Raw genomic sequence first — 26,418 nt, 5'->3', positions numbered from 1 at the left:
ATTTGTCCTCTGCAGCGTACGAAAGTTAGTATCTCATTGAGGAGGTATGGCGGTGTTGGGGGTTTTGGCTCCTCCATTTGTCGGTCCTCGTCTGTGATTAACGGGCACTTGTAGAGAGGTAGGGACAAGACCTCGGTCGCAGTCCAGTTTGGTGATGCTACTGGGCTACCTCCGAGCATACGCCACGTTTGGAACTGATTAAACCAGAACCCTCCTTTGCGTTGCGGGTTGTAAGCAGGTTCCCCGTACAAAAACCAATTATCTCGTAACATTTGCGGCGCAGACCCTTCTTCCTGTTTGTACTTTCAAAAAGGAAGACAGCTTGTCCGAGTGGTTAAGGAGTGTGACTAGAAATCACATGGGCTCTGCCCGCGCAGGTTCGAATCCTGCAGCTGTCGTTTGGATAATTCTACCTTTAAAACTATTTTTTTATTCTTTCATCCATAGTTCATTACATCTCTATCTTTTGAGTTCTACAATTTTGTTCCCTTGAACCATCCTTTCCCCTTGTGTATATTCATTAATGCGCTAGAAATCAAAAATTGATTCAATACATGTTCAAATAGAAATTGGATAATAAATATTGGCCTTAAGGTCGTTTCACAATATTTATTTATACTTCTTTGCTTATGCTCATCGTCCGTGACTGACCACGGGAAATTGAAAGCCCAGCAGTCCATGCTTCACGGTAATGAAGCCGTTTATTGATAAAAACGAGGTACTTCCGGTCAAATGCAAAATGAATATTACAAAAAATAATATTAAAAGAAAAGAAAAAATAATAAGAAAAATTTAACTATGAAAATTATTTTGAAAACTAAGAATGAAGTATTCTTGGAATGACTAGAATATAAAGTGCCAAGCACACGAAAATGTTTTTTTCCTACGCGACAGAGTGGAAGGTTTCGCCGGGTACATCGTAGCTGGCAAATGAAGGTTTTTAATCCTTCCAGGAGTTTTCATTTTGCTTGCCAGTGTGTGTGGTACTTGGGGGAGACGGTATATGTGAAAAAAAAAAAATATTTTTCACTCACCGGCTATTCTTCGTCCCTTTTGGGCGTTGACCTTGCCTCTCACAACATCATCTTCTATAATAATTGGTTGTAGGCACATGCAAACTAGGTTTGATATATGCGAAGGTGCGGCTATTGCGAATGACCAAGTGGGCTTGTACGTGAATTCTCGAAGGGTGACAGCATCGTAGAAAATTTTTTGGAGTGTCCTATTATTGGTGAGATATCAATTTGGTTTTCGGCAAGGTTAATCGGGGGTAATACTCTATCAAGCACTATAAGAATGAAGGGCACAATTGGGTCTAAGTGAGGGAATATATCTGTTAATATTCCTTGATAGTTGAACCTTAAAGCCGACACGGCCTAGCATATTTCCCCACTGAATGCTGTTCTACATGAGGTTGTGCTATTACTGTTGCTGGTAGTAGGAGTGCTGGTCATTCATTGTATGTCAGATAATCTATTTTTTCTGACCTGAATTGTAATTGATTTGCTTGTCTGACTGTTCTTTTTTACATAAATGGGCCTCCTAGGCCTCTAAATAGTGGCCGCTTGCACGTAATTTTTCTATGAAATACTCCAATCAGCTATATAGTACGATATGATTTTCAATTAATGCTTTGCTATTTTTATCGCCATATCGATGACCCCTCCCCCGGGATTTTGATCGAGTATGATAATTTCTTTAATAGAATGGGGAGTTATGGGGATAACGGCTAATAGAGTGTAGCTAGCATTAAGTTGAATTATTCGATGTTTACCTTGCATATTTTACGTGCCATCAACACCCAAAGCGTGTTGACATATAGGTTACCCTCAGACAGATTACTTTAATAAATAATATAAAAGGAAGAGGGAGACGCATAAATACTTGGATTCAGGATGGGATATAGTGATAAGAATAAGACGTTTACTAATATCGTGTTAAAGAGAGGTGTTTAAGGTGAAGAATATCTCGTCCCCATCGAATTTACTTGGGCTATATGTAATAAACACTATTTTTTTAACTTTATAGAAAAGTATTCTTATGAAGTTAATCGGTGGAGATGAATCGAAGATCTTATACCTTTGTGCAGGTTATAGTCATTTGCTAGCAGAAGATTGGGAAAAATTAAGAAACAATAATAATAGAGTAGCCAGACATGGTAGGTAGAGAGACCAGACATAACAGATACGTCAAGCAAGGGGTAGCAATGAAAGACAGTCATAATGGAGAGACCAGGCACGGCAGGACAGAAAGTGTGAATGTAGAAAACCATCCTTTTGTAATAAGTGCCAGGAAAAATTGTGACTGCTTTTGAATTTATCATATCAAATAACCATTTTTGGCGTCCATTCTCGAGTTGGGGGACTAGCTCAAATGGTAGAGCGCTCGCTTAGCATGCGAGAGGCACCGGGATCGATACCCGGGTTCTCCATCTTTTTTTTTTTCACATTTTTTTCTCCATATAATAATTCTCTCTTATCTAGTATAACTTCCAGTATTCTAGTAAAAGACAAGGTATTCTCAGCGCTCAATCAACTATATTGCAACAAGTAATCAAACGGTTGTAAAAAAGTACCAAAAATTCTTATGATTAATTTAAATGGTGGGCTATGGATAATACCTGTGTTTAGACGTTGCATTATGACTCTCCATTCCCTTAAGATAAAATTATCAAGTTGACGTGGGGATCTATGCCCCAAGAGGAAAAAAAATAAGTAAACTAATAGAATTATCCCTCAGCTCTTTGCTTTACTAGATATCAGAATTATTTTGTATCATTTTGAAGTAGCAGAATAATTGACCTTACAATAAATATGAAGGAATATTAATCCTAAGAAAAAATTAAACACCATTGACTATTTCCGTTTATAATTGTTCCTTAAATGAGCTCTAGAATATATAAAGTGCAAAGGCCGGTTTAAAATGTGATGTACACTTAAACAATGGAGTTCATAATATTATTATGCTTTGGAGGTTTCATACTGTATAGTTGCCTGACAAATTTCAGCTAATATTTTTTTATTGTTTGGATTCTTATTGGAGCAAGAGCGAGTTTGGATGAAGAGACAACGATGTTATATTTATTAAAAAGGAAAAGCGAAAGTCGAATGACAATCCATTTAGTCGAAGAGACCGAAGCCCATGTCCTATATAGACGTAGAGCTCATTAACACGTTTCTTTTTCAGTATATATAATGTCTCTATATTTACCTCATCTTCTTCCTCCTCCTCTTCCTTCTTCTCTTCCTTCTTCTCCTCAGCAGGAGCAGCGCCACCAGCAGGAGCAGCACCACCAGCAGCGACGGCGCCACCAGTGGGGACGGAAGCAAGCTTCTCCTTACCCTGGGAAATGAGCTAGAACAGGAATATACGTGTTATAATCTTGAATCATAGAGTAGTACAATATACCACGTCAGATGCAAACCTCGTTGATATCCTTGCCCTCAAGCTCGCTCAGGAGTTTGTTGAGGCGCTCGTCCTCGGCCTCGATACCAACGGTCGAGAGGATCTTCTTAATATCATCGGCAGAAGGAGCGGAGTTACCACCCAAGTTCAGGAGAAGGTACGCAGCAAGGTGACGCATGTTGAGGTTTTATCTCTATTAATAATTGGAAAGCAAGAATTAATTGCAAAATTCAAGATGAAAATTGGCAGCAACAATGCGAATCATCCATCCATCTATCCATAGTACATTGTCATCTCCAATAGCAATTCTTCCATTCATCCATCTAGCTTAACCCATTTCCAGATGATTCAATGCATTGCTATATGATCGTACCTTGACAATAAAATAGCAAAAGGGAGGAACCAAATCTATGATTTGGTCGACTTTAAAAAATACAAAGAGGAGCTAAGATGTTATCACGTGATTTTTGCAGTCACAAACGAGAAAGGCACAAAGAAAAGGGGATTAGGTCTAATACTGACACCCCTCTTACTCCTCGCCGACGTGTAGTAGTGTGGATTGAATAATAAGCAGCAATGAAGTTCTGCAAGGGTGAGTAGTCGATGGATGGATGGCTTTGTTGAGATGAAGGATGGAATTTTTGGGTTACCGAGGCACAATGAGACGCGATTGGGATCATAAATGCTATCTTAATCCATCTCGTCTTGAATTCCTAATTTCCCTCTACTTATGTTACGATCTTTTGCTCATTTTGATGCTCATTTTATTATCCATTCTTAGACGTCAGTTCATCCCGCCGCAAGAGCCGTAAGGCCCATTTTTCAGCTCCCTCCAACATTCGACGCAAGATCATGAGCGCCTCGCTCTCTAAGGAGCTCCGGGAAAAGTACCATGCTCGCTCTATTCCAATCCGCAAGGATGACGAGGTCCTAGTTGTTCGTGGCTCTTACAAAGGTCGTGAGGGAAAAATTGTGCAAGTATACCGCAAGAAGTGGATTGTCCACATTGAGCGAGTTAATCGGGAGAAAGTGAACGGTATATAATTTGAAATGTCTTGAAGCTCTCACTCACATATTCAATTAATTTTTTTTCTTTTTCCAGGCTCTACTGTTCCCATCGGCATTCACCCCTCAAAAGTCGTTATCACTAAGCTTAAGATCGATAAGGACCGCAAAAATTTGCTTGAGCGCAAGGACCGCTCTGCATCAAGCAAGGGAAAGGACAAAGCTGAGGACACTATGCAGGAATAAGTCAATTCAACTTCCTATCTTTCATCTCAACTTACTCTATTTCATATTCCTCTTGTGTTTTATTTCCTTGTTTTTTACTTTTTCTTCCTTTCATCGCTTGCCTCCTTGCCACTTTTTTAAGGGGTTGCGACTGAATATGAATAATAATTAAGATTGCAGAAAAAGCAGAGCAACGTTCACTTCTGTGCATTATCGGTTTTTCGAAAAATAATTAATGAATCGTATTAAAAATCAAATGGATAAGAAACAATATAGTGGGAAAATCGCGGAAATGTGTTTAGCATGTTAAAAAGATATATGCTAAGAGAAATTCTATTGAAAAATATATATCTCTCTATATAAATATATACTGAATATATACTCTAATCAACTCAGTTTAGCTTTTCATGCAAAGGCTCATTTCCCTTAGTGTTGCTTAAGGCATGAGAAGGCCAAAGGAGTAAATATACTCCATAGCCCACCACAGCTGTAAGTAGAAGAGCCCAAGACCACACCACCGTAGCCGGGGTTGGCTCTGTGAATTCTCCCTGTCCAAGTTTGATGCATATCAATGTCTCTGTCAAAATGATTGCAATAAGAAGCCAGGCTTGAGGTCCCATTCGTTTACAGCGCCTGTAGTACCAACATTTTAGTGTTAAATTAAGTTGTTGTTGTCATCCCGCCTTCAATTTTGGGAGATCACTTACTTATCCGTTACAAACTGGTATAGTTCACGCACGCCCGGGATTGCTGCGAAGAAAAAGAACACCAGGCGGTATGTGTTCAGAGGGTGTTCAGGAGGGATCCAGAGCAAATATTTCAAGTAGAAGCAGTTCAATTCGCATTCCAAGAATATAGCCAGTAGGAATACCACTGACACATAGTTCTTAAAACTCTTCGTAGTGCCCCATTCAAACCGAGTCCAACTGTGTGGGGTGAATTGTTGTACGGTACGTTTCATTTTCCCGCGAATCGTGGGAATTTCGCGTAGGCCACGCCAGGAATATTGCTTCATCTCGAAATACTCGCAGGTTTTCATGCCTATATAGATGCCTAGCCAATTGCACACCAGTACATCGAGAATCCACTAATGAATTTGAGAAGTATTACGACTTGCGTTAGCGAGATAAAAAGCTAAGCCTATATGCCTTACATGATCCCACCAGCACTCTTTGAAGTTAGGCAACTGGTGCTGCAGCGAGTATTCGCAAAGCTCAAACAATATTGAGAGAATCCAGCAGAACCAAACATCTCGCAGAATAAGAGCTTGTGGGGTAACAAACATGAATAATGTGTTATCGCTCTATTAGAATGATAATAAACTACCTTTTCCGAACCAGCCAAGTGCATGTGCCAAAACAAAAATATCACTCTGCTCAAGCACATTCGAAATGGTGAATTCGCAATGATCACCGTAAGAGCGCTCCGGAAGGGCCACTCCGAGAGCCGGATCAATATACACAAGAAGCTTTCGCGCATCGTTCTTATTCTATTCATTCATTATTCACATTAAAATTACCAAGAGAATATAAATATAAAATCAAAACATACCATAAACAACAAGAAAACCAGCACCATTTGATAGAGTACACTGACTGAGAGTACTGCTCGCCACAACGCAGGATGCGGTCGTATGAACGGCCCATCAGGAAACTGGAGTGTGCCAATCAGGATGAACACAAGGACAGAGGCAAAAATGCCAAGCTTTACGTTGGTTAATGTATCGGTGATTTCAACACCGACTGCTACCCATAGAAGGACAGCAAGCATGAGTGCCAAAACCGTAAGTGTTCGTGGGTGTACTATACAAAACAAACACCAAAACGACAGGGTTCCAAGTTATTAAACCAGAAAAGAGATCCAAAATTTTCTTAAGCGTGTCGGAATTGTATGAAAACTCACAAAAAAAACTCGTGGTCGCATCGTCTTCTTTTGTATACTGTAAAAAGGGGGGCGGAGAGGGCAAATCCGATAGAGGGGATGGAAAATCCCTTGGGGGAGAATCTACGTCTTCCATGTTTATTTTGACTTTTGATGTCAGAGATGATTAGTGTTATGAAGAGAGCGAAGAACAAGTTTCAAAATTTTGAATGCCCGCGGGTGGAAAAACCGAGGATCGAACTTTATGAGGCTCGGAGTTAGAGATTGATATATTATGGGGTAAATAGATATGACACATATAATTATACCACAGTTATGATCCGTTGCAAGTTGTTATATAATAACGATTCATCTTCGCAATATTGGTTTTGGAAACTTGCAACTCTATTCATTCGCATGTAAGTAAAATCTCAAAGGGAGAGAGGCGGAATTGGGGGTGAAAATTTGATATCCACTGAGAAGGATTCATAAACTACAGAGGAGTGAATCAACTAATAAATGAAATAATATATAGTAGATTTACAAATTTTCTTACAGCTTTGGAAATATAAGTCTTGTGTTGTAGATAAATTTTCTCATAAACTTGTCTGAACTAATACAATAAAATGAGCTAATGCATTTAAAAATTAAGAGCCTGATGGCCACTAACTAGTGTCGGAAGAGGGGAGAGTTTAAGAGATAATAATGCGAGAATCTTTGGTGCGTCTTTGCCAAATCTACCGCACTTGTAAAGATATTTCATTTCGAGTAAACTAGGTTTACACAGTCGTCTAATTTATGTATTTACTGGTCAACTGCTTATTGTGGCACATTATGTGGCTTGTGGAGCTCTGATGTCTGTGGCAGCGTCCTTATAAAGTTTGCTTACTACTCCTCCTATTAATAAGATAACTCTAATCCAACTCATGGTGTGTAATAAAATTAAACCACTCTTCTATATCTAAACAGCGTGGAGATCTGGCTACAGATGTTAGAATTAGAAGAAGTGATAGATAGCATTGATCTTATCCAATCATCAAAACTCAAACGCCTCGATAACGAGAGCAATTCAAGTTGTGCTCAATCTAACTCTCTACGAAAAAAGGCGGCCAACTGTGCACCGAGTCCTTATCAGGATGAAATTGATCCTTGCAAATATCTTTTATCAGGTGATGGGTTGCGTTTCCAGCTCAAGCTGAATTCCCTTGGCGATCTTCATCGCCTTCTTAGCACGCAACTACTGATTGAAGGTATAGCTCCCCCCGACTTCTCAGCACTCATTCAGCCACACTATAGCGCGAATCATCCTTGCACACTCTTCAGAACGCATTTTCTACCAGAACCTATTAAAGACAAAGTGTTTAGCCCTCCAAATAAACCATTTGGCCTTCGACGCAGGCTTGCAGACTATCTCTTCAGCGTTTACCTAAGCGATTGCTTTACATGGATGCAGCATCCGGATCGTTCTTCTCTGCTTGAACAATATTACCGCAATGAGCTTGAGCCTGCACTGGTTTACACGGCTCTGGCCTTCTCAGCCGTTCATGTTTTACTCACTCACACTCAAGCCCCGATGTTAAATCAGTTACGGGGAGTGACGGGAGAATTACTGGCTAAAGCACGGTCATGCTTGGAAGATGATTTTGACTCGGTTACTCCGCACGGTGTTCTAGCTTTTATCAATATGGAAACTTGTTTGCGAGCCCTTTCCCAGCTTACTGATGCATACGGGTATTACAAGCAAGCTGCACTGATGGGTCTCTCACTAGAAATGGATAAGGATTATCCAGCTGAAGTTGATGCTGTGCAAAAGGAATTCAGGAAAAGAATATGGTTAGTAATATTAAATAACGCCTTGCTTTCCAAGACTTATTCCCTCTCCCTTTCTATCTCTTATAATTAGGTGGTGTGTTTGTAAGCGAGAGGTCTGGTATGTTCACGCGCTGGGGAAGCCTTCGCTTATTCCATTGGAGACCATGCGAACCTCTCCTATACCAACTGTAATGCCTAACGATAGTGTTAAATATAGAATCGCACTGGTAAATCCATCTGAAATGCGGTACTAAGATATAATACTTGGCACTAATATATGCATGCAATAGTTTCTTTTCGAACAAGAGGTTTTACTTTGTACTAAAATTGCCGGCGTGAGAGAGATAGACTGGTCGTTACCTGACCCTACCATTGTGCAAAATATCGTCAGTGTTGCTACTTTCCTACAAAGACATCAAGTAATGCTGATGCAACAATGTCGAAAGGGTAATCCACATTCCGAATTTGTTATTGAGGTGGATTGTAGTTATTGGATATCGTGGTGCAATTTATGGCAACCTTTTCTCGTATCGAATGCGCCCCCTGGGAGGCTGGACACAAATTTAATGCAGCAGTTGAAGACACTCGCCTTAGAAGGATATGTCAAGGTAGTCATTCCACTAGCCTATCCATAGCACTGCATTACTTATCCATATTCTATTTTCCTGTTCCTAATCAAATAGGGGCTCACTGAAATGACCTTGCTTTTTCAGAATAACATCTGTAAGCAATCCTGGTGCTCATTTTGCCCACATCTCCATGTTCATTTAATTTGTGAAATGCACAAATTCATTGTGCACGTTCATCCTGATCGTCTGATTCGGATCAAATGCTTCCGGTTACTTGCTCAAACACTACAGCTAATGCGCCGGCATTCTGGAATCGGCAAGCTAATAGAAAATCGAATTGCAAATGAAATTGTAGATACATTAGAGAAGATTAAGCCAATGGTATTTTCCAAGGAGGAGTTGGAAGCGAAACGCTTAAAGCCCATAGTAATAAGGAAGCCTTAAACCTCTTTCACTTCTATTTGTTGATTAGCATTTATATATATATCCAACACCGTTGTTGTATTTATTGTCTTTTATTTAAATAGGATAGATTTTGATATATTTCATTATATTTAAAAAAATATTTTCCATGTCTGGAGGCTTTGACACTTAATGAAATCAAATATAAAAATCAGTAAAAGGTAAGTATAAACTTTATTTAATAGCCGAGAGTTCAATTATAAGTTAAATAATTGCAACATATTAACCATTTAATTGTATTATGATACCAAACGCAATATCCATAGTATTATTTCACAATATTATTTTATCGTCCACTGGAGGAAATTATGTGGATGTTATCCTAAACAGTGATGCCGAAGTCAACCAGAGTAAATTGTAAAATACGTGAACCAATTAAGGTCCAGTTACCCCTACTGTACAGGTTATAAAATCTTACAGTCTATTTTTTAACAAACCCTTAATTCATCTGCTTATATATAGGATTATGAAGTTTTATCTGAATAACAAAATATTATGGGAATAGTGGGTCGATACAATCTTCAGTATTTTCAATAGAATCACGGTGAGAAAAACTAAGTATCGCTAAGATGCGTTGCTTAGATATGCTTGTAATCAGCAATAAAATGTCAATAAGATGCTTTCCAACTCTCCTAGCTAATTTAGTTTCCCTGTTACAAATTGATATTTCCTCAGTGAACAAAAGACAATTAAACATTCAAATGTAGCCAATTTTAATTTGTAAATTCGAGAATAGCCTGGCATTGAGCAACCACAATTACTCCTCCAATAAAGCTCTTACGAGCAGGAGTTTCCCCTATTTTCCCAGTTATATATACCGTAGGCTATGCTTAAATACTAGTCAACCATAACCATAGCTTTGTGCAAGCCTGAGATTTTTTGAATTTTAATTTTAATTGTTTTCAATTCTCAATTTCTATAAAGCCAACGTCCTCGACTAGATTAGGAAACGAATTATAAAATTAGATGTCCGAGTTTATTCTCTCGCTCCTGCAGCATAGTTTTCCACCAGGTTTTCCTGCTAATTGCTCAGATGAAACACAGAATGCCATATACTTTACTTCTGCGTACAATACAGCAGATGGCATAGAAGGCCTCCTTCAGGGGCGGCATGGTCTTTGTGATCTACTTTTAACTGCAAATGCTTTGTACTTCCAACTTAGGTTAAATTCATTTACTGATCTACATCATCTACTTAGCGCTCAGTATTTTATCGATGGCATTGTATTGCCTGAGGGAATCTTTCGTCCTCGAATATATGCATTAGGTACCAACAGAAAGCACTATTGTTCCTATTTCAAGATCCATACTCTCCCAAAGCCAATAGACGATAAATTCCTTATATGGCCCTCAAAATCGATCATCGTCAAAGAGAAGAAGCTCATAGATCATCTTTTTCATGTCTATTTGAGCGCCTGTTGTATTGACACTATGCACCCAAACCGTGAATTTTTTCTTGGAAGCTACTATCGATGTGAACTTGAACCTGTACTGATCTACACTGCGATAGCATGGGCAGCTGTTCATTTATTGCTATCACATCCAGAGACACCTCTTAGGAATCAGCTCCGCATGGCTCTAAGGAGTCTACTTTCACAGGCAAAACAGTCACTGGCAGATGTGTTTGACGTCCCTTCTTCACAGACTGTCCTCGCTTTTATAAATATGGATGCATGTCTGCACTCGCTTTCGCGCTTTACGGAGGCATATACATGCTACTCGCAAGCCGCACTGATGGCACTCGCACTCCAAATGGACAAAGATGATGCTACGGAAAAGAATCCTGTGCATCTAGAGTTTCGAAGAAGAATCTGGTAGAATCAATCATTTATTTGCTCAAATTATTTGTTTAAACTGATACATGTAAATCATTAATTTCTTAAGGGCCAGTGTTTGCAAGCGCGAATTGTTCTATGTATTTGAATGCGATAAACCGTCGCTAATAGCTCTAGACACTATAAAAGCATCTTCAAAGCCTACCATGACAGCGAGTGATAGCGAATCATATAAGTTTGCGACGGTAATAATTCGTGATAATTGCCAATAGTCCATTTTAGCAAATTAATTTACCATATTACAGGTGTGCTTCATGCTGGATATTATCACATATTCTAAACTATTGGAGTTCCAGAACATAGATTGGACACTTCCTGATGCTATTATCGCCCAACAACTGGTCGGATTTGCTGGATTTTTGCAAAACGATCAAACTGAAGCAATTCAATATTGCAGCGAAGATGATCTGAGCAAGATTTTTCCTCCTGGAATAAATTTCAGTTTTTGGTCTAGATGGTGTGCCCTTTGGCGACAGTTCATCAAGTCAGACGCCCCTACCGGGAGATTGGAAACAATATTGATGCAGCAAATGCGTGAAAAAGCTTTCGATGAGTATGTTAAGGTAATAATATTTCTGAATATTTACACTTGTGGTTTGACTCTGGAGCATTTTTGGTATGAATGAACAGGGCTTAATCCATTGTATAGCATCACTTAAGTGGGCGATTGGTGCCCAAGCTAGGTGCAAGTCAAATATTTTAATAGGAGCCCATATAATTTGTGAGAATGTTAGATTCATAACCCAAACGCACCCAAGGGTGTCGATACGACGTCTGATTTTCCAGGAGCTTATTAGTTTATTGGACTTGCTTCAATCACTGGTAGCAAGAGGAATTTTAACTCAGTGGCTCGCAAGCCAAATCGTAGAAATTTTAGAGGAGATGAAACCAACAGTATTTTCAAGGGAGGTACTGCAAAAAGCATACTAGGTCTAGAAAAAGAATGTAAAAGCAGGATTAAAATAAATTGCATTAAAGTAGTTAGACTTTATCTTTTTTTTTAATGCATTGCTTATATTTTTTAAATGACAAATATGTTATATATTTTACACAATAGAATATAGAAGCTATATAATATGTAGGAGGAAAGGGGGAAAAAGAATGTTAACGCACTTATCGCTTCAGAATTCTGAAGCGATCCGCCTTGGCTGCATAATTATGGTGGTTGTGGATTAGAGTGATAGAGTCATAGCATTTTCTATAAAAGGTATGTCCTAAAGTTAGACGGATGTTGCTGTCATTTTAGACTTCCTCTATATGAATAGCATTGGAAAGCAATTTGTCTGCAATGTTTTAATATGGACAGAATCGAAGAGCCGTTTCTAGAACACGGTGACCACTCATTTGCGTCCCAATACTTCTATGGAGCATCCGATACATACTTATCACTTACGGCAGATGAAAGTGGAAGTATAGTAAAAGATCAGGATGAGAAAGTCAAATATTTTTATAATTTCCTCTCAAGTGCGGAAAATTTGAGTATCCAGCTTAAATTGAATTCTCTCACCGATCTACATCGACTTCTTGATGCACAATTTATCCTAGAAGGCAAATCAATACCCAACTTTCCCATTCACTTCCAACTACCTAGATATGGTGATGACAATGGATGTATTCGTCGCTGCTCTTATTTTAGAATCGCTTCTTTTCCAGATCCAATTGATGATGAAGATATTAGATGCAGTAGGAGGGCTGATGCAATAAAACGTAAATTCAGAGATTACCTCTTCCACGTCTATGTGAGCGATTGTTTTAGTCAATTTATGCACCCTAATCCTGCAGCATTTCTCGAAAGTTATTATCGCAATGAGCTCGAGCCAGCGCTCGTTCAGACTGCTATTGCATTCTCAGCAATTCACTTGTTGGCATCACATGCGGAAATACCCATAAAGAAGCAGCTCTATCTGGTAGCTGAAAACTTATTGATACAAGCAAAGCTATCATTGGAAGATATATTCGATGCACCTTCTCCTCAGGCAGTACTAGCTTTTATGAATATGGAGGATTGTATGACCTGGCTTGTTCGATTAGATAAGGCATACGTTTATTATTCGCAAGCTGCAATGATGGCACTTGCACTCGGAATGGACAAGGAAGATCCAAGTGTGGGAGACCCCGTCGAAATGGAATTACGCAAGAGAATATGGTTAAAGACGCATATTTTTTACTTTTTACCCTCGTCTGACGCAATTATAAACTGACTATATCTTACACATAGGGCATTGGTTTGCCAACGAGAAATTGTATACAGATTCAAAAAAGGTTCACCTCAACTCATAAGATTGGAAACCATCAGAAGCTCACCGAAACCTACAGTTACTGTGTACGATAGCGAGAAATACAAGCTAGACTTGGTACCGAAGAAAATGACATTCAATTTTACCATTCTAATTTAACAATTACAATACTCTGTATTAAATTATAATAGATGTATTTTATGAAGCAGATCGATTATGTTTTTAATCTATTAGAACTCCAAGATATTGACTGGTCTCTACCGGATGTTGTCATCATTCAACAGCTTGTTAGTATCGCTGCGTTTTTGCAAAATAATTACCAAGAGTTTGCACAATTCTGTGAAGAAAATGTCAGGTCTAATTATCATTTATCGGAATTACATTGTGGATTCTGGTCTAATTGGTGTAGACTTTGGCGACAATTCATCAAGTCAGATGCACCTTCGGGTAGATTAAATACAGAATTAATGCGGCAAATGCGAGAGAAAGCTCTTGTAGAGTTGGTGAAGGTGACATTGAAAATTCATTCACGTCTTATATAATGAACACTGCCTAAACCCTGCTATAAATGTATAGGGCTACTTAAATTCAATATCATTCATCGTGGGGGTTATTAAAACTCAGAACTGGTGCAATAATTACCCCTTTTTAAGTATGCATATGATTTGCGAAAACGGCAAATTCATAGCTCACATCCATCCTGATATCAGAATCAGACGCAGGGTTTTCCAGGAGCTAGCACAGTTGCAGGATTTGTTTAGGTTGTTAGAAAACAAAGGAATAGTAGAAAATTGGCTCGTAGGTCAAATAGTCAATACACTAGAAGAGATGAAGCCTGCTGTGTTTTCTGAAAATGAACTAGTGACCATGCGCCAACCCAAGTTGAGACGACTAATGATGAAGCCAAATAAGGATAATTAGATGCTTAGATACTCCTACCAAAGGTTAATGCTCAAATGGTGGAATAAACCCAATGTATATTCTTTGATGATATCTGTATTAGTATGTTATATTTCCAGGAGCCGTATCAAATAGCTTTATGCTCTTTTTTCATCTTTTACTCATAGATTAAGACGAAATTACAAAAAGGTGACTATTCGTCAGAAAATACCAAGATATGGAAAACTAAAGCGTAAATGTAGTTTATCTTTCCAATATATATATTTCCTTCAATGAAATTTCGACAGGCACGACTCGTAGTTGTACAAATGCTCGAGAAGAAATTTTTCTGTCTGATACCTCATCCATCGTGTTTGATAATATAGTTTTTTTTCATGTTTCACTATTTAACTTTTCAAAAAAAAAAAAATAGTATAGGGGATAGTTTTATGGTCAGAAATTTTGAGGGCAACTCACTGCTTCTTGCGCCTTAAGTAGTAAATCAATAAAGATGTAGCACAGGCGGCTAGTTTGGAATTTTCAAGTTGGTAATGAATGTATTTATGATGATTATGCAGATACTAAGATAGTTTCATATTATGCCATATCCTCATTACCAAATTTTTATTACTCAGCCAAAAATAGTAATCATTCATAAATTTTCAAAACTTTTGCTGTTAATTTTTAACTGTTTCATTTTAATACATATTATGGTGCAAGAAAAAGAGATATTTCCTGAGCATGTGTGAAGGAGAATTAACAATTCTAGGGCTTGCTAGTCTGCATTCAGTGATGTCTTTAATTTTTGATAATTCCCCTAATGCCCTATGCATTGAATTAGACGATTTTGTAAATGAGAAAACTAAACACAATGGAGAAGTCAGTAATCTTAATGACTTCCTCATTACTGCGAATGATCTACGATTCCAACTCAGATTAAGCTCGCTTGCCGATCTATATCGTCTTCTCAGCGCTCAGTTTATTTTAGAAGGGCAACTTTTTGCCTTATTTTAGAAGGCAAAAAGTTGCCCTATCAATCTTCTCACATCCAGTTACCAAATAATGGCGATTACAGAGGACCAACTCAGCAATGCACCTACTTTAAAATCCACTCTTCACAAAAACCGATAGAAAATGATGTGATTAGTTGGACGAAGAAATCCATCATTATCAAACGTAAACTTACAGATTACCTCTTTCATACCTATGCGAATGGTTGTGCTAACGGCAATTTATATCCAAATCCTGCTTCACTTCTGGAGCTTTATTACAACTCTCAACTTGAGTCTGCATTTGTCTATACGGCTATTACTTACTCAGCTCTTCACTTATTATTAGCACATCCACAGTCGCATATGAAGAAGCGGCTCCATTTTACGATTGAAAGCATTCTTATTCAAGCACAGAAGTCGTTGGAAGATGTATTTGATATACCCACTCCTCAGATAGTCGCAGCCTTTCTCAATATGAATCATTGTATGGCATTGCTTTTGCGCTTTGAGGATGCATATCGATATTATTCGCAAGGTGCCCTCATGGCTCTTGCACTCCAGATGGACAGAGATGATCCAGTTGCGGGGGATCCTATTGAGTTAGAATTTCGAAGAAGAATCTGGTAAGTGCTGCAATATCCAGAGTGCTTAGTTTCTATTTGACACAGATATTAATGGATTCAATTCATAAATAGGGCATTAGTATGCCAGCGCGAAATGCTGTTTAGATTTGGATTCGATAAGCCGATGCTTATCAGCCTAGATATAATCCTCCAATCTCCGAAACCAACGGCAACTGCAAACTACACCGAGTCATATAAATTAAAGCTGGTACCTAATAGCAGGGTATAACACTAATTGAAGTAGCTTATTCTCCAATCTATAATTGTAGGTTTCCTTTATGTTGAGGATACACTTCTACTGCAAACTTCTAGAGTTGCGAAATATTGACTGGTCATTACCCGATGTTCACATCATCCAGCAACTTGCTAGTATTGTTGCATTTTTGCAAAGTGATCACAGCGAGACATTACAATATTGTGGTGGAAAAGACGAATACGAATTGTCTGAAACCCACTGCAGCTTCTGGAGTGATTGGTGCAACCTTTGGCGCCAATTCATCGAGTCAGACGCCCCTCCGGGTAGATTAGAAACGGATTTGATGAGGCAAATGCGAGTAAAGGCTCTTGAAGAGTTCTTAAAGGTAACAACGCAACTTTCACTTGTGCTCAGCACAGATTCTGACTTATGAGCATGGTTTAATAGGGGCTATCTAATTCTATTGTATCAATCAAGAGTATTATTAGATCACAAAGCTGGTGCAAAAATTACCCATTTTTAAGCGTACTTTCAATATGCGAATACGCCAAATTCATAGTACATAATCATCATGATTTCAAGATACGACGCCAGATTTTCCGGGAGTTAGTGCAGATGCTAGAGTTGTTGAGATTATTTGCAAACAAGGCCATCATCGAGCAATGGCTTGCGTGTCAAATAGTTAGTACGTTAGAGGAGCTAAAGCCAGCTGTATTTACTAAAGAGGAATTAGAGAAAGTGGGTTTGCCCATATTAAGACGAATAGCTATAAAACCGAATAAAGTAAGTTAGCTATTTACAGATGTTTCTGATTTAGTAACAAAGTCGCTTCAGCAGCACTACTATAATTTTGTAGCAGATAAAACCGGTTAACTCAAGATATTCGTTATAGTAGAAGTCTTAATTGAAAATAAATCTGAGCGACATCCTGCTAATTATCTTGCTGAAGTTGAATTTTTCAATTGGATTTCTCAGCCACTCTTTAACATTTCCACCGGCAATTGCCAAGACCTCTTCGGTTTCTGTTTAATATACTCAAATGAGTGAAGGAGAGATCTCTCTTCATGACCATGCCGGTCTGGGCTTGGTGGCGTCCCAGTATTCGGATGAATCTCAAGGCATCTTCTGTGTCACACCCGCACTTGATGCTATTATTGATGATAGTGATGAAGACACTGATCCATACAGCATCTTCTTTACACCAGATGCAATACGCTTTCAGCTTAGACTAAACTCGCTCACTGATCTGCATCGTCTTCTTAGTGCTCAATTTGTAATTGAAGGAAAATCATTACCCAATCTCTCTTTCAACTTACAGGTACCAGACTATATAGGTAGTAACAGGCCTATCCGACGCTGCACCTACTTTAGGGTGGGCCAAATTCCAAAACCGATTGAATATAAGGATATCATTTGGACAAAGAGACCTACCATCAACGATCAAAGACTTACAGACTATCTCTTTCACACCTACATAAGTGGCTGTGTTACAGACAAGTTAATACCAAATCCCGCGTGCTTTCTCGAGAGTTACTACAACAATGAACTTGAACCAGCATTTGTCCACAGTGCAATTGCTCTCGCTGCTATTCATTTGCTATTGGCACATCCGCTGTCATCTTTAAAAAAGCAGCTTCAATCTGCAGCAGGGTGTTTACTCTCCAAGGCGAAACAATCGTTAGAGGATGCATTTGACACGCCCTCACTTCAGATAGTCGCTACTTTTATTAATTTCAATTCTTGTATGACATGGCTATCGCGCTTTGAGGAGGCCTATCGATTTCATTCCAAAGCCGTACTCATGGCAGTTGCGCTCCAGATGGATAGGGATAACCCAAATGTGAGGGATCCGGTAGAAATTGAAATTCGAAGAAGGATATGGTTAGAAAATTAATACATATAATTTTTGGTACCTAATTGATTGCATCAATTAACAGGTTTATATTATATATCTAGGGCTTATATTTGCTACTGTGAATTGGATTATAGATTTGGATATGGTAAACCAGAGCTGATTAGCCTGGATATAATCATCCGATCTCCAAAGCCAACAGTAACATTAGACGACGCAGACTTTTATAAATTAACTCTGGTAAATTATTTCAAAGGTTGCTGTTACTAATTGTTACTAACCCAGTGACAAATTATGGAAGCTTTTCTTTATGCTATCGATCCAGCTAAATGTTAAACTCCTTGAACTACGAGATATAGACTGGTCACTTCCCGATGATCTCATCATCCAACAGCTGGTCAATATTGCTGCATTTTTGCAAAGTGATCATGTCGAGACGTTACAGTACTGCGGTGAGAATATTCTCCGAAAATTTCACCTCTCTGGGCTCCGCTGTAATTTCTGGAGTGATTGGTGCAATCTTTGGCGTCAATTCATCAAGTCAGATGCTCCTCCAGGTAGATTAGAGACGAATTTGATGAAGCAAATGCGAGAAAAGGCTCTTGAAGAGTTCTTAAAGGTAACAACGCAATTTTCTCATGCGCTCAACGTAGATTCTAATCCTCAAGTGTAATGTTCCAGGGATTGTCCAATTCTATAACCTTAATTAAGGGAGTAATTAGGTCACAGAGCTGGTGCTATAATTATCCTTTTAGTAGCGTACATAAAATTTGTGAGAACTCCAAGTTTATAATACACGTCCATCCTGACATCAATATTAGGCGTAAGGCTTTCCGTGAGTTAGTGCAAGTGTTGGAGTTATTGAAGTCACTCGACAACAAGGGAGTCATAGAGCAATGGTCTATAAGCCAAATAATCAATACACTTGAGGATGTGCAATCAGTTGTATATTCTAGAGAGGAATTGAAGGCTATACGTCCGCCTAAACTTAGGCGTATAGCAATAAGGCCAAATAATATGTAATTATCTTCATACAGATGCACCTGCCATTTTTATGACTAACAGAAGACATAAATAAGAAGTATGAATGACATCTTCGACTCGTTCCCGTTTAGCCAAATGCCGGACTCCCAAGCATTCAGCAAATTAGATGAAGAGTGTATTACAGAAAGAGCACTGCATGAAGTGAGTTCCTAATGAGTTGACAAATAGAAGCGTTTTTAAGAAGCTCAACAAAAGCATGTCTAACAAATTGCTGGGCTTTTGGAATATATGAAGAGAAAATTTTGTTAAAGTTGCTGCGTCATTCACTAGAGAAAATGGCAACGAGAGTCCCCGATGGTGCTATTGAACTCAGAGCATATGGTCTTCTGCTCTCCACGAATGGCGGGTATGAATTTGAGATGAAACCAATAGGAGAGCGCCAGGGAATAAATGGTTCACACTTCAACTTCTGTCTCTTTGAGCAATTGCTTAAAGGAGAGCTAGAAGTCAATTTGATAACCTCGCTCAACCTAGATCATATTTTCAATCAGTAGCTTCATTCTTGGGTGTATCAGAGAAACAATGCTCACAGTCCAAAAACTTGCCGGTAAACGAGGCCCGATAACAATGGGTATTCAATTGTTTTACCGGATACTTTATGATCTAACTCATATTTTTCGGTAAAGATCGATATCCTCCTCCTCAAATGCAGTTGGAATCGCGTCCTGGAGGCTCGAAATTTACTCCCTCAAAGAAAGGAAAAGACACAATAGGTGGTAAAAGGAAACAAGGATCAGAAAATTATGGCAGCGGAAGTGATCGCTAATCTATAACTGATATATCTATGTCTATGTTACCTCTTTTACAAAAATGTGGTTACCATTATATCGGTACTATACACAAGGTAAGATTTAGCTTTTTCTTATCCTGTGGTTACATAAAAATTGATCTTAATAATCAAATACATATTTCACAATAGAGTGATCATACACGCGTGTTCCATGTAGTTCATAGAGAGCAGTCATTCGCATTTGTAGTTAGGCTTGGAAAAGGGCATGAAATTTCTTTACTTCAAAAACTCCAGGTATTTATTGCTTTTTGTTTTAGCCCTTCGCACCGCTACACTGACATGCTTTTTAGGACCCGCCAAATATTGTGCGGCTTTACGATACTTTATTGCTTAATGGTTGTTACGGCATGATCTTAGATAAAGTAGAAGTTTACGGCAGAGATCTTTTCAAAGTATTGACTATTATTTTTACTCTTTTTCCTACTCTTTTTCTTTTATTTATTGTCTTTGTCCAAGCTTACTGTAGAAGGCTTTATGAAAGATTTGTTTTTTGCATTGAATTCCCTACACACCCGCGGTATTATTCATCATGATATCAAACCAAACAATATCGGATATAGTGAGAAGCAAAAGCGATAATTTAACAGTTTTTTCAACACAATCATTTTACCCTTATCGATCTATTTATCTTCTTCGGTAGCTGGGTTTTACTTGATTTCGATCTTGCTGAGGAAATCCAAGATAGGCAAACACAAAGTGGTGCTGGAACTGAGACTTTTATTGCACCCGAGGTTGAACGACACGAGCCCCATGGATTTCCAGCTGATATATACAGTGCAGGCAGAACTCTTCAAGAATTAAATCTACTTTCGAAACTCGGTGAGTATTTTTCTTTTCCATATACCATGTGTTCTCCATTATACAGAATTTAATTTTCCTAGGTGAAATTGGAAAGCGCATGCTCAGTGATGACCCTAAAATACGTCCCACAGCATCTGAAGTGCTAGAGTTTTTAGAAACAGAAAAGCAAGCTCAGCGACTACTACTCCAGAAGATCAAATACTAGCGAATTAAAATTCGAATGCTATATATTCTTCTTGTAACTGATTACGACTTTTTATGATTTACATAATACATACTCACCACTATACCTTTAACGTTGCTTCATTTTGCATCATGCTCTGTACAGGAAACTAACTTTCATATTTTTTCATGCTTGATATCGTGCAACACAACATCTCAAATTGTTTATAATACTTGTGTTCTATTTCTCTAAATTTATAGCAAACGTTAATAGTGTTGAATACCGAGCCAATAAAGTATCATGCGAAATATACGATTTCCTTGGAGCAAGAAACAATGGAAAATGAAACCAGTTGATACAATAAACCCTTTATCCATTAAATCATGCTTCGCATAATATCTAAAAATATTAAAAAATATATTCGAGGCCAAATTAAAATTTACCGTAAGCTATGAAATATGGGGGAGATATAATATTGGGCTTTGAATAATTCTTTCCACATCCAAATACCAGGCTAAATTACCACGTATAGCAGTAAAGTTTCCTAGTAATTGCTAGTTCTTATCGATATTTCCATTACTGCGAGTTTTCTTAGCAATTGGAATGAGATGATACTATATATTCAGTTTGATCAACCAAACTGTTAACTTACTTATGTCCGCATATGGAATCAGTGCATATTTTTTCTGGGTGGTATTCTACCGCTCTAATTTCACTTGGAAAATAATTGCACAAGTCTGAGCAGCTGCAGCAGAATTGTTTTTATAAAAAATATACATGATGGTCGATTTGATCAAGGAAATATATTGCCATTCAATTTCCATGTAATTTTAATCTCTGAGAGCATCTCAGTCTGTGCACATGGAAGATTATTGAGAATGCTGCCCTTAGAAAGCTCGACAGTGGCTTCATATACTATAGCGGTGTTGCATTAAAACTGGAGTAGAGGCAGTTTTGCTATTCTAACAAAGCTCGCTTCTTATTTAGGAGGAGAACCATACACACTTGCATAGTGTATTTAAATCTAAGCGAAAATCTACCCACCAGTTAGATTAGTCAATATGTCTGCAAAGACAACTACGCTTTAATCGTGAGCAAACTTAAAAAATCTCTTCATCAAATTTTGACCTGCCAAGACTCTGTACAATTCTTTTTAATGTATCATAATGTTCAAGAGTGAGGTGCCATTTATTGAACCTGCCAATCCACATTTAGTAACTTCCCAGCCAGAAGATGTATCTTCTATTGTCGCCTATGTTGCATCCTCACCTGATGTTGTAAAAGAATTTCATGAGGAAGATTCGAATTCATATGACTGTCTCTTTTCTGCAGATGCTTTACGATTCCAGCTTAGACTGAACTCGCTAACCGATCTATATCGTCTCCTCAGCGCTCAGTATATAACTGAAAATAAACCACTCTTCGATCTACCTTTCCAATTTCAGTTACCTAACTATATTTATGAGAGTGAACCAATTCGTCGCTGCACCTATTTTAAAATCCGCTCTTCGCCAGAGCCATTTGAAAACAATGAATTTCGCTGGACAAAGAAATCAACCACCGTTAAACGCAGACTAACAGACTATCTCTTTCACATCTATGCAAGCGGCTGCGTTACACGCAATGTACACCCAAATCCTGCTTCTTTTCTTGAGAGTTATTACCACAATGAGCTCGAGCCAGCACTCGTTCACACTGCAGTTGCTCTTTCGGCTATCCACTTGCTACTGGCACATCCACAGACTCCCATTAGGAAGCAGCTTCATTCCGCAATAGGGAGTCTACTTGTACAGGCGAAGCAGTCGTTGGAGGATGCATTCGATACACCCTCGCCTCAGATAGTCATTGCCTACCTTAATATGGACTCCACTATGACGTGGCTTGCTCGTTTTGAGGACGCATATACGCTTTATTCGCAAGCTGCTCTCATGGCATTAACACTCCAGATGGACAAGGATGATTCGAGTATGAGAGACCCATTTGAGATAGAATTCCGAAGAAGAATCTGGTTAGAACAGCAAAAAACCTCTTGTTTGGGGTCTACTTGATGTAGACATTGTATCTTGACATCTATATATATATAGGACAAAATTGTGCCATCGTGAGATGTTTTATAGATTTGGATTTGATAAACCAGAGTTGATCAGCTTGGATTTAGTCATACGATCTCCTAAACCCACAGTAATGAACAGCGATAGGGTGCTATATAAATTGACGCTGGTAATGGGTTGTACACTAAGTTATTGCTGAAAAGAGACTTCATTTCTATCATATCACGATAGGTGTATATTCTGACGGGAATCCAATTCAACGTCAAACTTCTCGAGTTTCGAGATATTGACTGGTCCCTTTCCGATGATCTCATCATCCAGCAGCTCGTTGGTATTGCCGCATTTTTGCAAAGGGATCACAAAGAAACGTTGAAATACTGTGGTGAGAATATTGCGCACAATTACCACCTGTCTGAACTCCACTGCAATTTCTGGACCGATTGGTGTAATCTTTGGCGTCAGTTCATTAAGTCAGACGCCCCCCCGGGAAGATTAGAAACGGACCTGATGCAGCAAATGCGAGAGAAAGCTCTGGAAGAGTTCATAAAGGTAGCAAAACAGTTATTTTGTGACCTTACAGGAGATTCTAAAGTTTAGCCATGATTATCCAGGGGTTATTTAAAACTATAGCAGTAATCGAAGCCGTGATTAGGTCACAGTGCTGGTGTGATAATTATCCGCTTTTAAATATTCACTCAGTTTGTGAAAACACCAAACTAATAGTCCGCATCCATTCTGATATCAAGATACGTCGCCAGATTTTCCAGAGGCTAGTGCAGGTGTTGGAGGCTTTGAAGTCGCTTGAAAACAAGGGAGTATTAGAGCAATGGATCGCATGCCAAATAATCAGTGTGCTCGAGCAGATAAGGTCAGATGTATTTTCTGCAGAAGAGCTGGGAGCCATGCACATACCCAAATTACGACGTATAGCAGTAAAATCGTCAGAAACATAATTAATCACTCATCCTGTCTTGCACCTGCACACTTTATTTCAAGTATTTAGATAATCTAAGAGTCAATAAATTGCAATTTTACCATCCGATATGTCCCTTGCTTCTTTTCTTAGTACAAAATTTACTCCTCTACAAACACTCCAATACCTCTCGTAAACAATATGTTCGCAGCCTAGCCACACTTTGACCTCGGGATTAGACGCAGGATTTCTAGGAGTCAGTGCAGGTGTAGGTATTGAAGTCACACGAAAACAGGGAGGAAAATTGATTAAAGGCCCACGAGCTGAATGGTCAAAGAATTGGAGGAGATGAGGATGGCTATATTTGCAAGAGAGGAGTTTAATGCGTCCAAACTAAGTCGTAAATCATTTATGACAGCGAAAAAAGTGGTTGCTCATTTATCGCTAAAAGAGTCCATCACTTTATATGTATCAGGGGTAGTGTAGTGATATACATAATGTCATCGATGGGAACCAAGAAAATGAACTAGTTTATATCTCGGACACAAATATTTTTGACGGAATTCATCCTAAATGAACCCTAAAGTCAATTTCCAACTCTCTGCCATACTATTTCCGAATTTGTCAATACCTGATATATCAGAATTAGAAACAGTCTCCTTGAGCTTATTTGCCATTCCACTATTGTATTCTATACCAAGGAAATGCATGTTACCTTTGACTCAGATATCCAAGAAGCTAACGCATTTGGGGAAAACGACCAGGCTGAATATGATCTCGAAGATCTTCGATCGGTCATGACAAATTCATTGAGCTACCAGCTCAGATTGAATACTCTCACCGAACTGCACCGACTCCTTAGTGCTCAATTTGTCATTGAGGGAAAATCGGCAGACAATCGAAAATTTGATTTTACATTACCAATATTCGGTGGTAATGCACCACAAACACGTCGCTGCACCTATTTCAAAGTTTGGTATATACCGAAACCGATCGAAGATAAGACATTCCAATTAGCAACCAAAGCTTTCAACATAAATCGGACACTCGCTGACTACCTCTTCCACATCTACGTGAGCGATTGCTTTATTCATGTGATGCATCCAAAACGAGCGAGTTTCCTCGAGAGCTATTACCGCGATGAACTAGAGCCAGCATTAGTCCATACTGCAATTGCTTTTTCAGCCCTCCATTTGCTGATGACTCATCCACAGACATATGTAAAAAGAGATCTTCACTTAGCTATGGGGAGTTTACTTGCACAAGCAAGGCGCTCTTTAGAAGAAGTGTTCGATAATCCTTCCTCTGAAATAGTGCTAGCCTTTCTGAATATGGAGGGTTGTATGCGCTGGCTTGCTCGGTTTGAGGATGCATATAATTTCTACTCGCTAGCCGCGCTAATGGCTCTAACTCTTCGAATGGATAAAGACGATACCAACAAGAAAGATCTCGTACAAGTTGAATTCCAAAGAAGAATTTGGTGAGAAAACTTGACTACAATTAAATCACTTCTAGTCTAATAGCTCTGCTCACACACCACCTTTATCTTCAAAGGACATGTGTTTGCAAACGAGAATTGCATTACAGATTCGGATTTAATAAGCCAATACTAATAAGCTTAGAGTCTATATATAATTCACCCAAACCTACTGTAGGCGAGGGCGACAGCGAACTCTACAAGTTTATGCTGGTAATAGATCTCCATTTTCTGTCGTTGCTAACTCAGATCACTGAATCAAACCAACCAAAGTAGCTGCGTTTTATGACGGAAATCGTCTTTTCCTACAAAATATTGAGGCTCACTGATATTGATTGGACCCTGCCCGATGTCAAGGTAGCCCAACAACTCGTTGATATTGTTGAATTTTTGCAGAGAGAGCAGAATGACTTTGTTCAATTTTGTGGCAAGGATGTTTTGCTCAAACATTGCCCTGCTGGTGTTGATTGTGTTTTCTGGACCTACTGGTGTGCGGTGTGGCGACAATTTATCAAGTCGGATGCCCCACCCGGTAGATTAGAAACAGATCTGATGAAACAATTGAAGGCTAAAGCAATTGATGAGTACGCCAAGGCAAGCGTTTATCCGTCCTGCTTTCTTTACACTCAATTTATATAGTGCTCATTATTTTTCTAATTTTATTTTCAACAGGGACTAGTAAATTGTATCAAGTCGTTGAAATACGCTGTGCGTACTCAACGTTGGTGCAAAGACTATCCTTTTACCACGGCACAGCTAATTTGTGAGAGTTGTAAGTGCATATGTCCATCATTGCCCGACACCACGAGGCGACGCAAGCTCTTTATGGAGTTACTCCAAATACTGGAAGAACTTCGTTCTCTCCAAACCAAAGGAATCATAGAGAAGTGGCTCGCGCAGCAAATCGCAGAAGCTCTCGAGCAGATGAAGTCAGCCGTGTTCTCGAGAGAAGTATTGGAGAGTGTCAATAAGCCAGTTACTAAATCGGCCAAGCGTAAGAAAAAATAAATGCTCATCATACCCCTCGGAAACTCGGAATATATTGTTCATCCTTCGTTATTCAGTTAAGCAGGAGAAAAAAAATCATATTCTGGCCTAATTTTTTCAACTGCCTAAATATTTTAGACTACAAATAATTGGGCCAATAATTTGCAAGTGACTCCATTCTACTTTAACATACACGAGTCAGAGGTGCTAATTATGGATTACCCCACACCGTCCTCATAT

The 26,418-nt window shown here is 38.7% G+C and overlaps 12 protein-coding genes and 2 non-coding genes across 14 annotated transcripts; 11 read left to right on the top strand and 3 right to left on the bottom strand.

Moving 5' to 3' along the window:
* Nucleotides 1-33: 33 nt before the first annotated feature.
* On the bottom strand, nucleotides 34-272 carry VTP21DRAFT_5658 (uncharacterized protein; the record flags this gene model as incomplete). The annotated part of the gene is made up of 2 exons (XM_069396203.1): nucleotides 34-107; nucleotides 170-272. The coding sequence occupies 2 exons, from the start codon at nucleotides 270-272 to the stop codon at nucleotides 34-36; spliced, it is 177 nt and encodes a 58-aa protein (XP_069247739.1).
* A 44-nt stretch (nucleotides 273-316) lies between these two features.
* Nucleotides 317-398, top strand: VTP21DRAFT_t245. Its single transcript has one exon. It is a non-coding gene; the product is annotated as a tRNA-Ser (tRNA).
* A 1,960-nt stretch (nucleotides 399-2,358) lies between these two features.
* Nucleotides 2,359-2,431, top strand: VTP21DRAFT_t246. Its single transcript has one exon. It is a non-coding gene; the product is annotated as a tRNA-Ala (tRNA).
* A 688-nt stretch (nucleotides 2,432-3,119) lies between these two features.
* VTP21DRAFT_5657 (ribosomal protein P2) lies at nucleotides 3,120-3,583 on the bottom strand (the record flags this gene model as incomplete). The annotated part of the gene is made up of 3 exons (XM_069396202.1): nucleotides 3,120-3,146; nucleotides 3,211-3,354; nucleotides 3,425-3,583. The coding sequence occupies 3 exons, from the start codon at nucleotides 3,581-3,583 to the stop codon at nucleotides 3,120-3,122; spliced, it is 330 nt and encodes a 109-aa protein (XP_069247738.1).
* A 398-nt stretch (nucleotides 3,584-3,981) lies between these two features.
* VTP21DRAFT_5656 (60S ribosomal protein uL24) lies at nucleotides 3,982-4,656 on the top strand (the record flags this gene model as incomplete). Its single annotated transcript, XM_069396201.1, has 3 exons — nucleotides 3,982-3,997; nucleotides 4,187-4,441; nucleotides 4,508-4,656. The coding sequence occupies 3 exons, from the start codon at nucleotides 3,982-3,984 to the stop codon at nucleotides 4,654-4,656; spliced, it is 420 nt and encodes a 139-aa protein (XP_069247737.1).
* Nucleotides 4,657-5,027: 371 nt separating this feature from the next.
* Nucleotides 5,028-6,405, bottom strand: VTP21DRAFT_5655 (uncharacterized protein; the record flags this gene model as incomplete). Its single annotated transcript, XM_069396200.1, has 5 exons — nucleotides 5,028-5,268; nucleotides 5,343-5,722; nucleotides 5,789-5,901; nucleotides 5,962-6,124; nucleotides 6,187-6,405. 5 exons carry the CDS (start codon nucleotides 6,403-6,405, stop codon nucleotides 5,028-5,030), a joined length of 1,116 nt encoding a protein of 371 aa, XP_069247736.1.
* Nucleotides 6,406-7,483: 1,078 nt separating this feature from the next.
* On the top strand, nucleotides 7,484-9,320 carry VTP21DRAFT_5654 (uncharacterized protein; the record flags this gene model as incomplete). The annotated part of the gene is made up of 4 exons (XM_069396199.1): nucleotides 7,484-8,328; nucleotides 8,399-8,534; nucleotides 8,598-8,915; nucleotides 8,991-9,320. The coding sequence occupies 4 exons, from the start codon at nucleotides 7,484-7,486 to the stop codon at nucleotides 9,318-9,320; spliced, it is 1,629 nt and encodes a 542-aa protein (XP_069247735.1).
* Nucleotides 9,321-10,769: 1,449 nt separating this feature from the next.
* Nucleotides 10,770-12,103, top strand: VTP21DRAFT_5653 (uncharacterized protein; the record flags this gene model as incomplete). The annotated part of the gene is made up of 4 exons (XM_069396198.1): nucleotides 10,770-11,152; nucleotides 11,223-11,358; nucleotides 11,419-11,736; nucleotides 11,804-12,103. 4 exons carry the CDS (start codon nucleotides 10,770-10,772, stop codon nucleotides 12,101-12,103), a joined length of 1,137 nt encoding a protein of 378 aa, XP_069247734.1.
* Nucleotides 12,104-12,936: 833 nt separating this feature from the next.
* On the top strand, nucleotides 12,937-14,331 carry VTP21DRAFT_5652 (uncharacterized protein; the record flags this gene model as incomplete). The annotated part of the gene is made up of 5 exons (XM_069396197.1): nucleotides 12,937-13,319; nucleotides 13,392-13,527; nucleotides 13,602-13,765; nucleotides 13,820-13,919; nucleotides 13,987-14,331. The coding sequence occupies 5 exons, from the start codon at nucleotides 12,937-12,939 to the stop codon at nucleotides 14,329-14,331; spliced, it is 1,128 nt and encodes a 375-aa protein (XP_069247733.1).
* A 1,313-nt stretch (nucleotides 14,332-15,644) lies between these two features.
* On the top strand, nucleotides 15,645-16,992 carry VTP21DRAFT_5651 (uncharacterized protein; the record flags this gene model as incomplete). Its single annotated transcript, XM_069396196.1, has 5 exons — nucleotides 15,645-15,904; nucleotides 15,977-16,112; nucleotides 16,174-16,485; nucleotides 16,683-16,883; nucleotides 16,957-16,992. 5 exons carry the CDS (start codon nucleotides 15,645-15,647, stop codon nucleotides 16,990-16,992), a joined length of 945 nt encoding a protein of 314 aa, XP_069247732.1.
* Nucleotides 16,993-17,139: 147 nt separating this feature from the next.
* Nucleotides 17,140-19,149, top strand: VTP21DRAFT_5650 (uncharacterized protein; the record flags this gene model as incomplete). The annotated part of the gene is made up of 5 exons (XM_069396195.1): nucleotides 17,140-17,981; nucleotides 18,057-18,192; nucleotides 18,254-18,571; nucleotides 18,634-18,971; nucleotides 19,035-19,149. The coding sequence occupies 5 exons, from the start codon at nucleotides 17,140-17,142 to the stop codon at nucleotides 19,147-19,149; spliced, it is 1,749 nt and encodes a 582-aa protein (XP_069247731.1).
* Nucleotides 19,150-19,786: 637 nt separating this feature from the next.
* VTP21DRAFT_5649 (uncharacterized protein) lies at nucleotides 19,787-20,792 on the top strand (the record flags this gene model as incomplete). The annotated part of the gene is made up of 5 exons (XM_069396193.1): nucleotides 19,787-19,840; nucleotides 19,916-20,020; nucleotides 20,077-20,178; nucleotides 20,374-20,605; nucleotides 20,668-20,792. 5 exons carry the CDS (start codon nucleotides 19,787-19,789, stop codon nucleotides 20,790-20,792), a joined length of 618 nt encoding a protein of 205 aa, XP_069247730.1.
* A 1,124-nt stretch (nucleotides 20,793-21,916) lies between these two features.
* On the top strand, nucleotides 21,917-23,754 carry VTP21DRAFT_5648 (uncharacterized protein; the record flags this gene model as incomplete). Its single annotated transcript, XM_069396192.1, has 4 exons — nucleotides 21,917-22,758; nucleotides 22,835-22,970; nucleotides 23,033-23,350; nucleotides 23,413-23,754. 4 exons carry the CDS (start codon nucleotides 21,917-21,919, stop codon nucleotides 23,752-23,754), a joined length of 1,638 nt encoding a protein of 545 aa, XP_069247729.1.
* Nucleotides 23,755-24,418: 664 nt separating this feature from the next.
* On the top strand, nucleotides 24,419-26,199 carry VTP21DRAFT_5647 (uncharacterized protein; the record flags this gene model as incomplete). Its single annotated transcript, XM_069396191.1, has 4 exons — nucleotides 24,419-25,194; nucleotides 25,269-25,404; nucleotides 25,468-25,785; nucleotides 25,864-26,199. 4 exons carry the CDS (start codon nucleotides 24,419-24,421, stop codon nucleotides 26,197-26,199), a joined length of 1,566 nt encoding a protein of 521 aa, XP_069247728.1.
* Between the last annotated feature and the right edge of the window lie 219 nt (nucleotides 26,200-26,418).

Source organism: Calcarisporiella thermophila (assembly GCF_041956535.1).
Source record: "Calcarisporiella thermophila strain CBS 279.70 unplaced genomic scaffold VTP21scaffold_23, whole genome shotgun sequence".
In the NCBI taxonomy this organism is placed as follows: domain Eukaryota; kingdom Fungi; phylum Calcarisporiellomycota; class Calcarisporiellomycetes; order Calcarisporiellales; family Calcarisporiellaceae; genus Calcarisporiella; species Calcarisporiella thermophila.
Note: the sequence above shows the minus strand (reverse complement) of the source record. Positions and strands in the feature narration are given on the sequence as shown.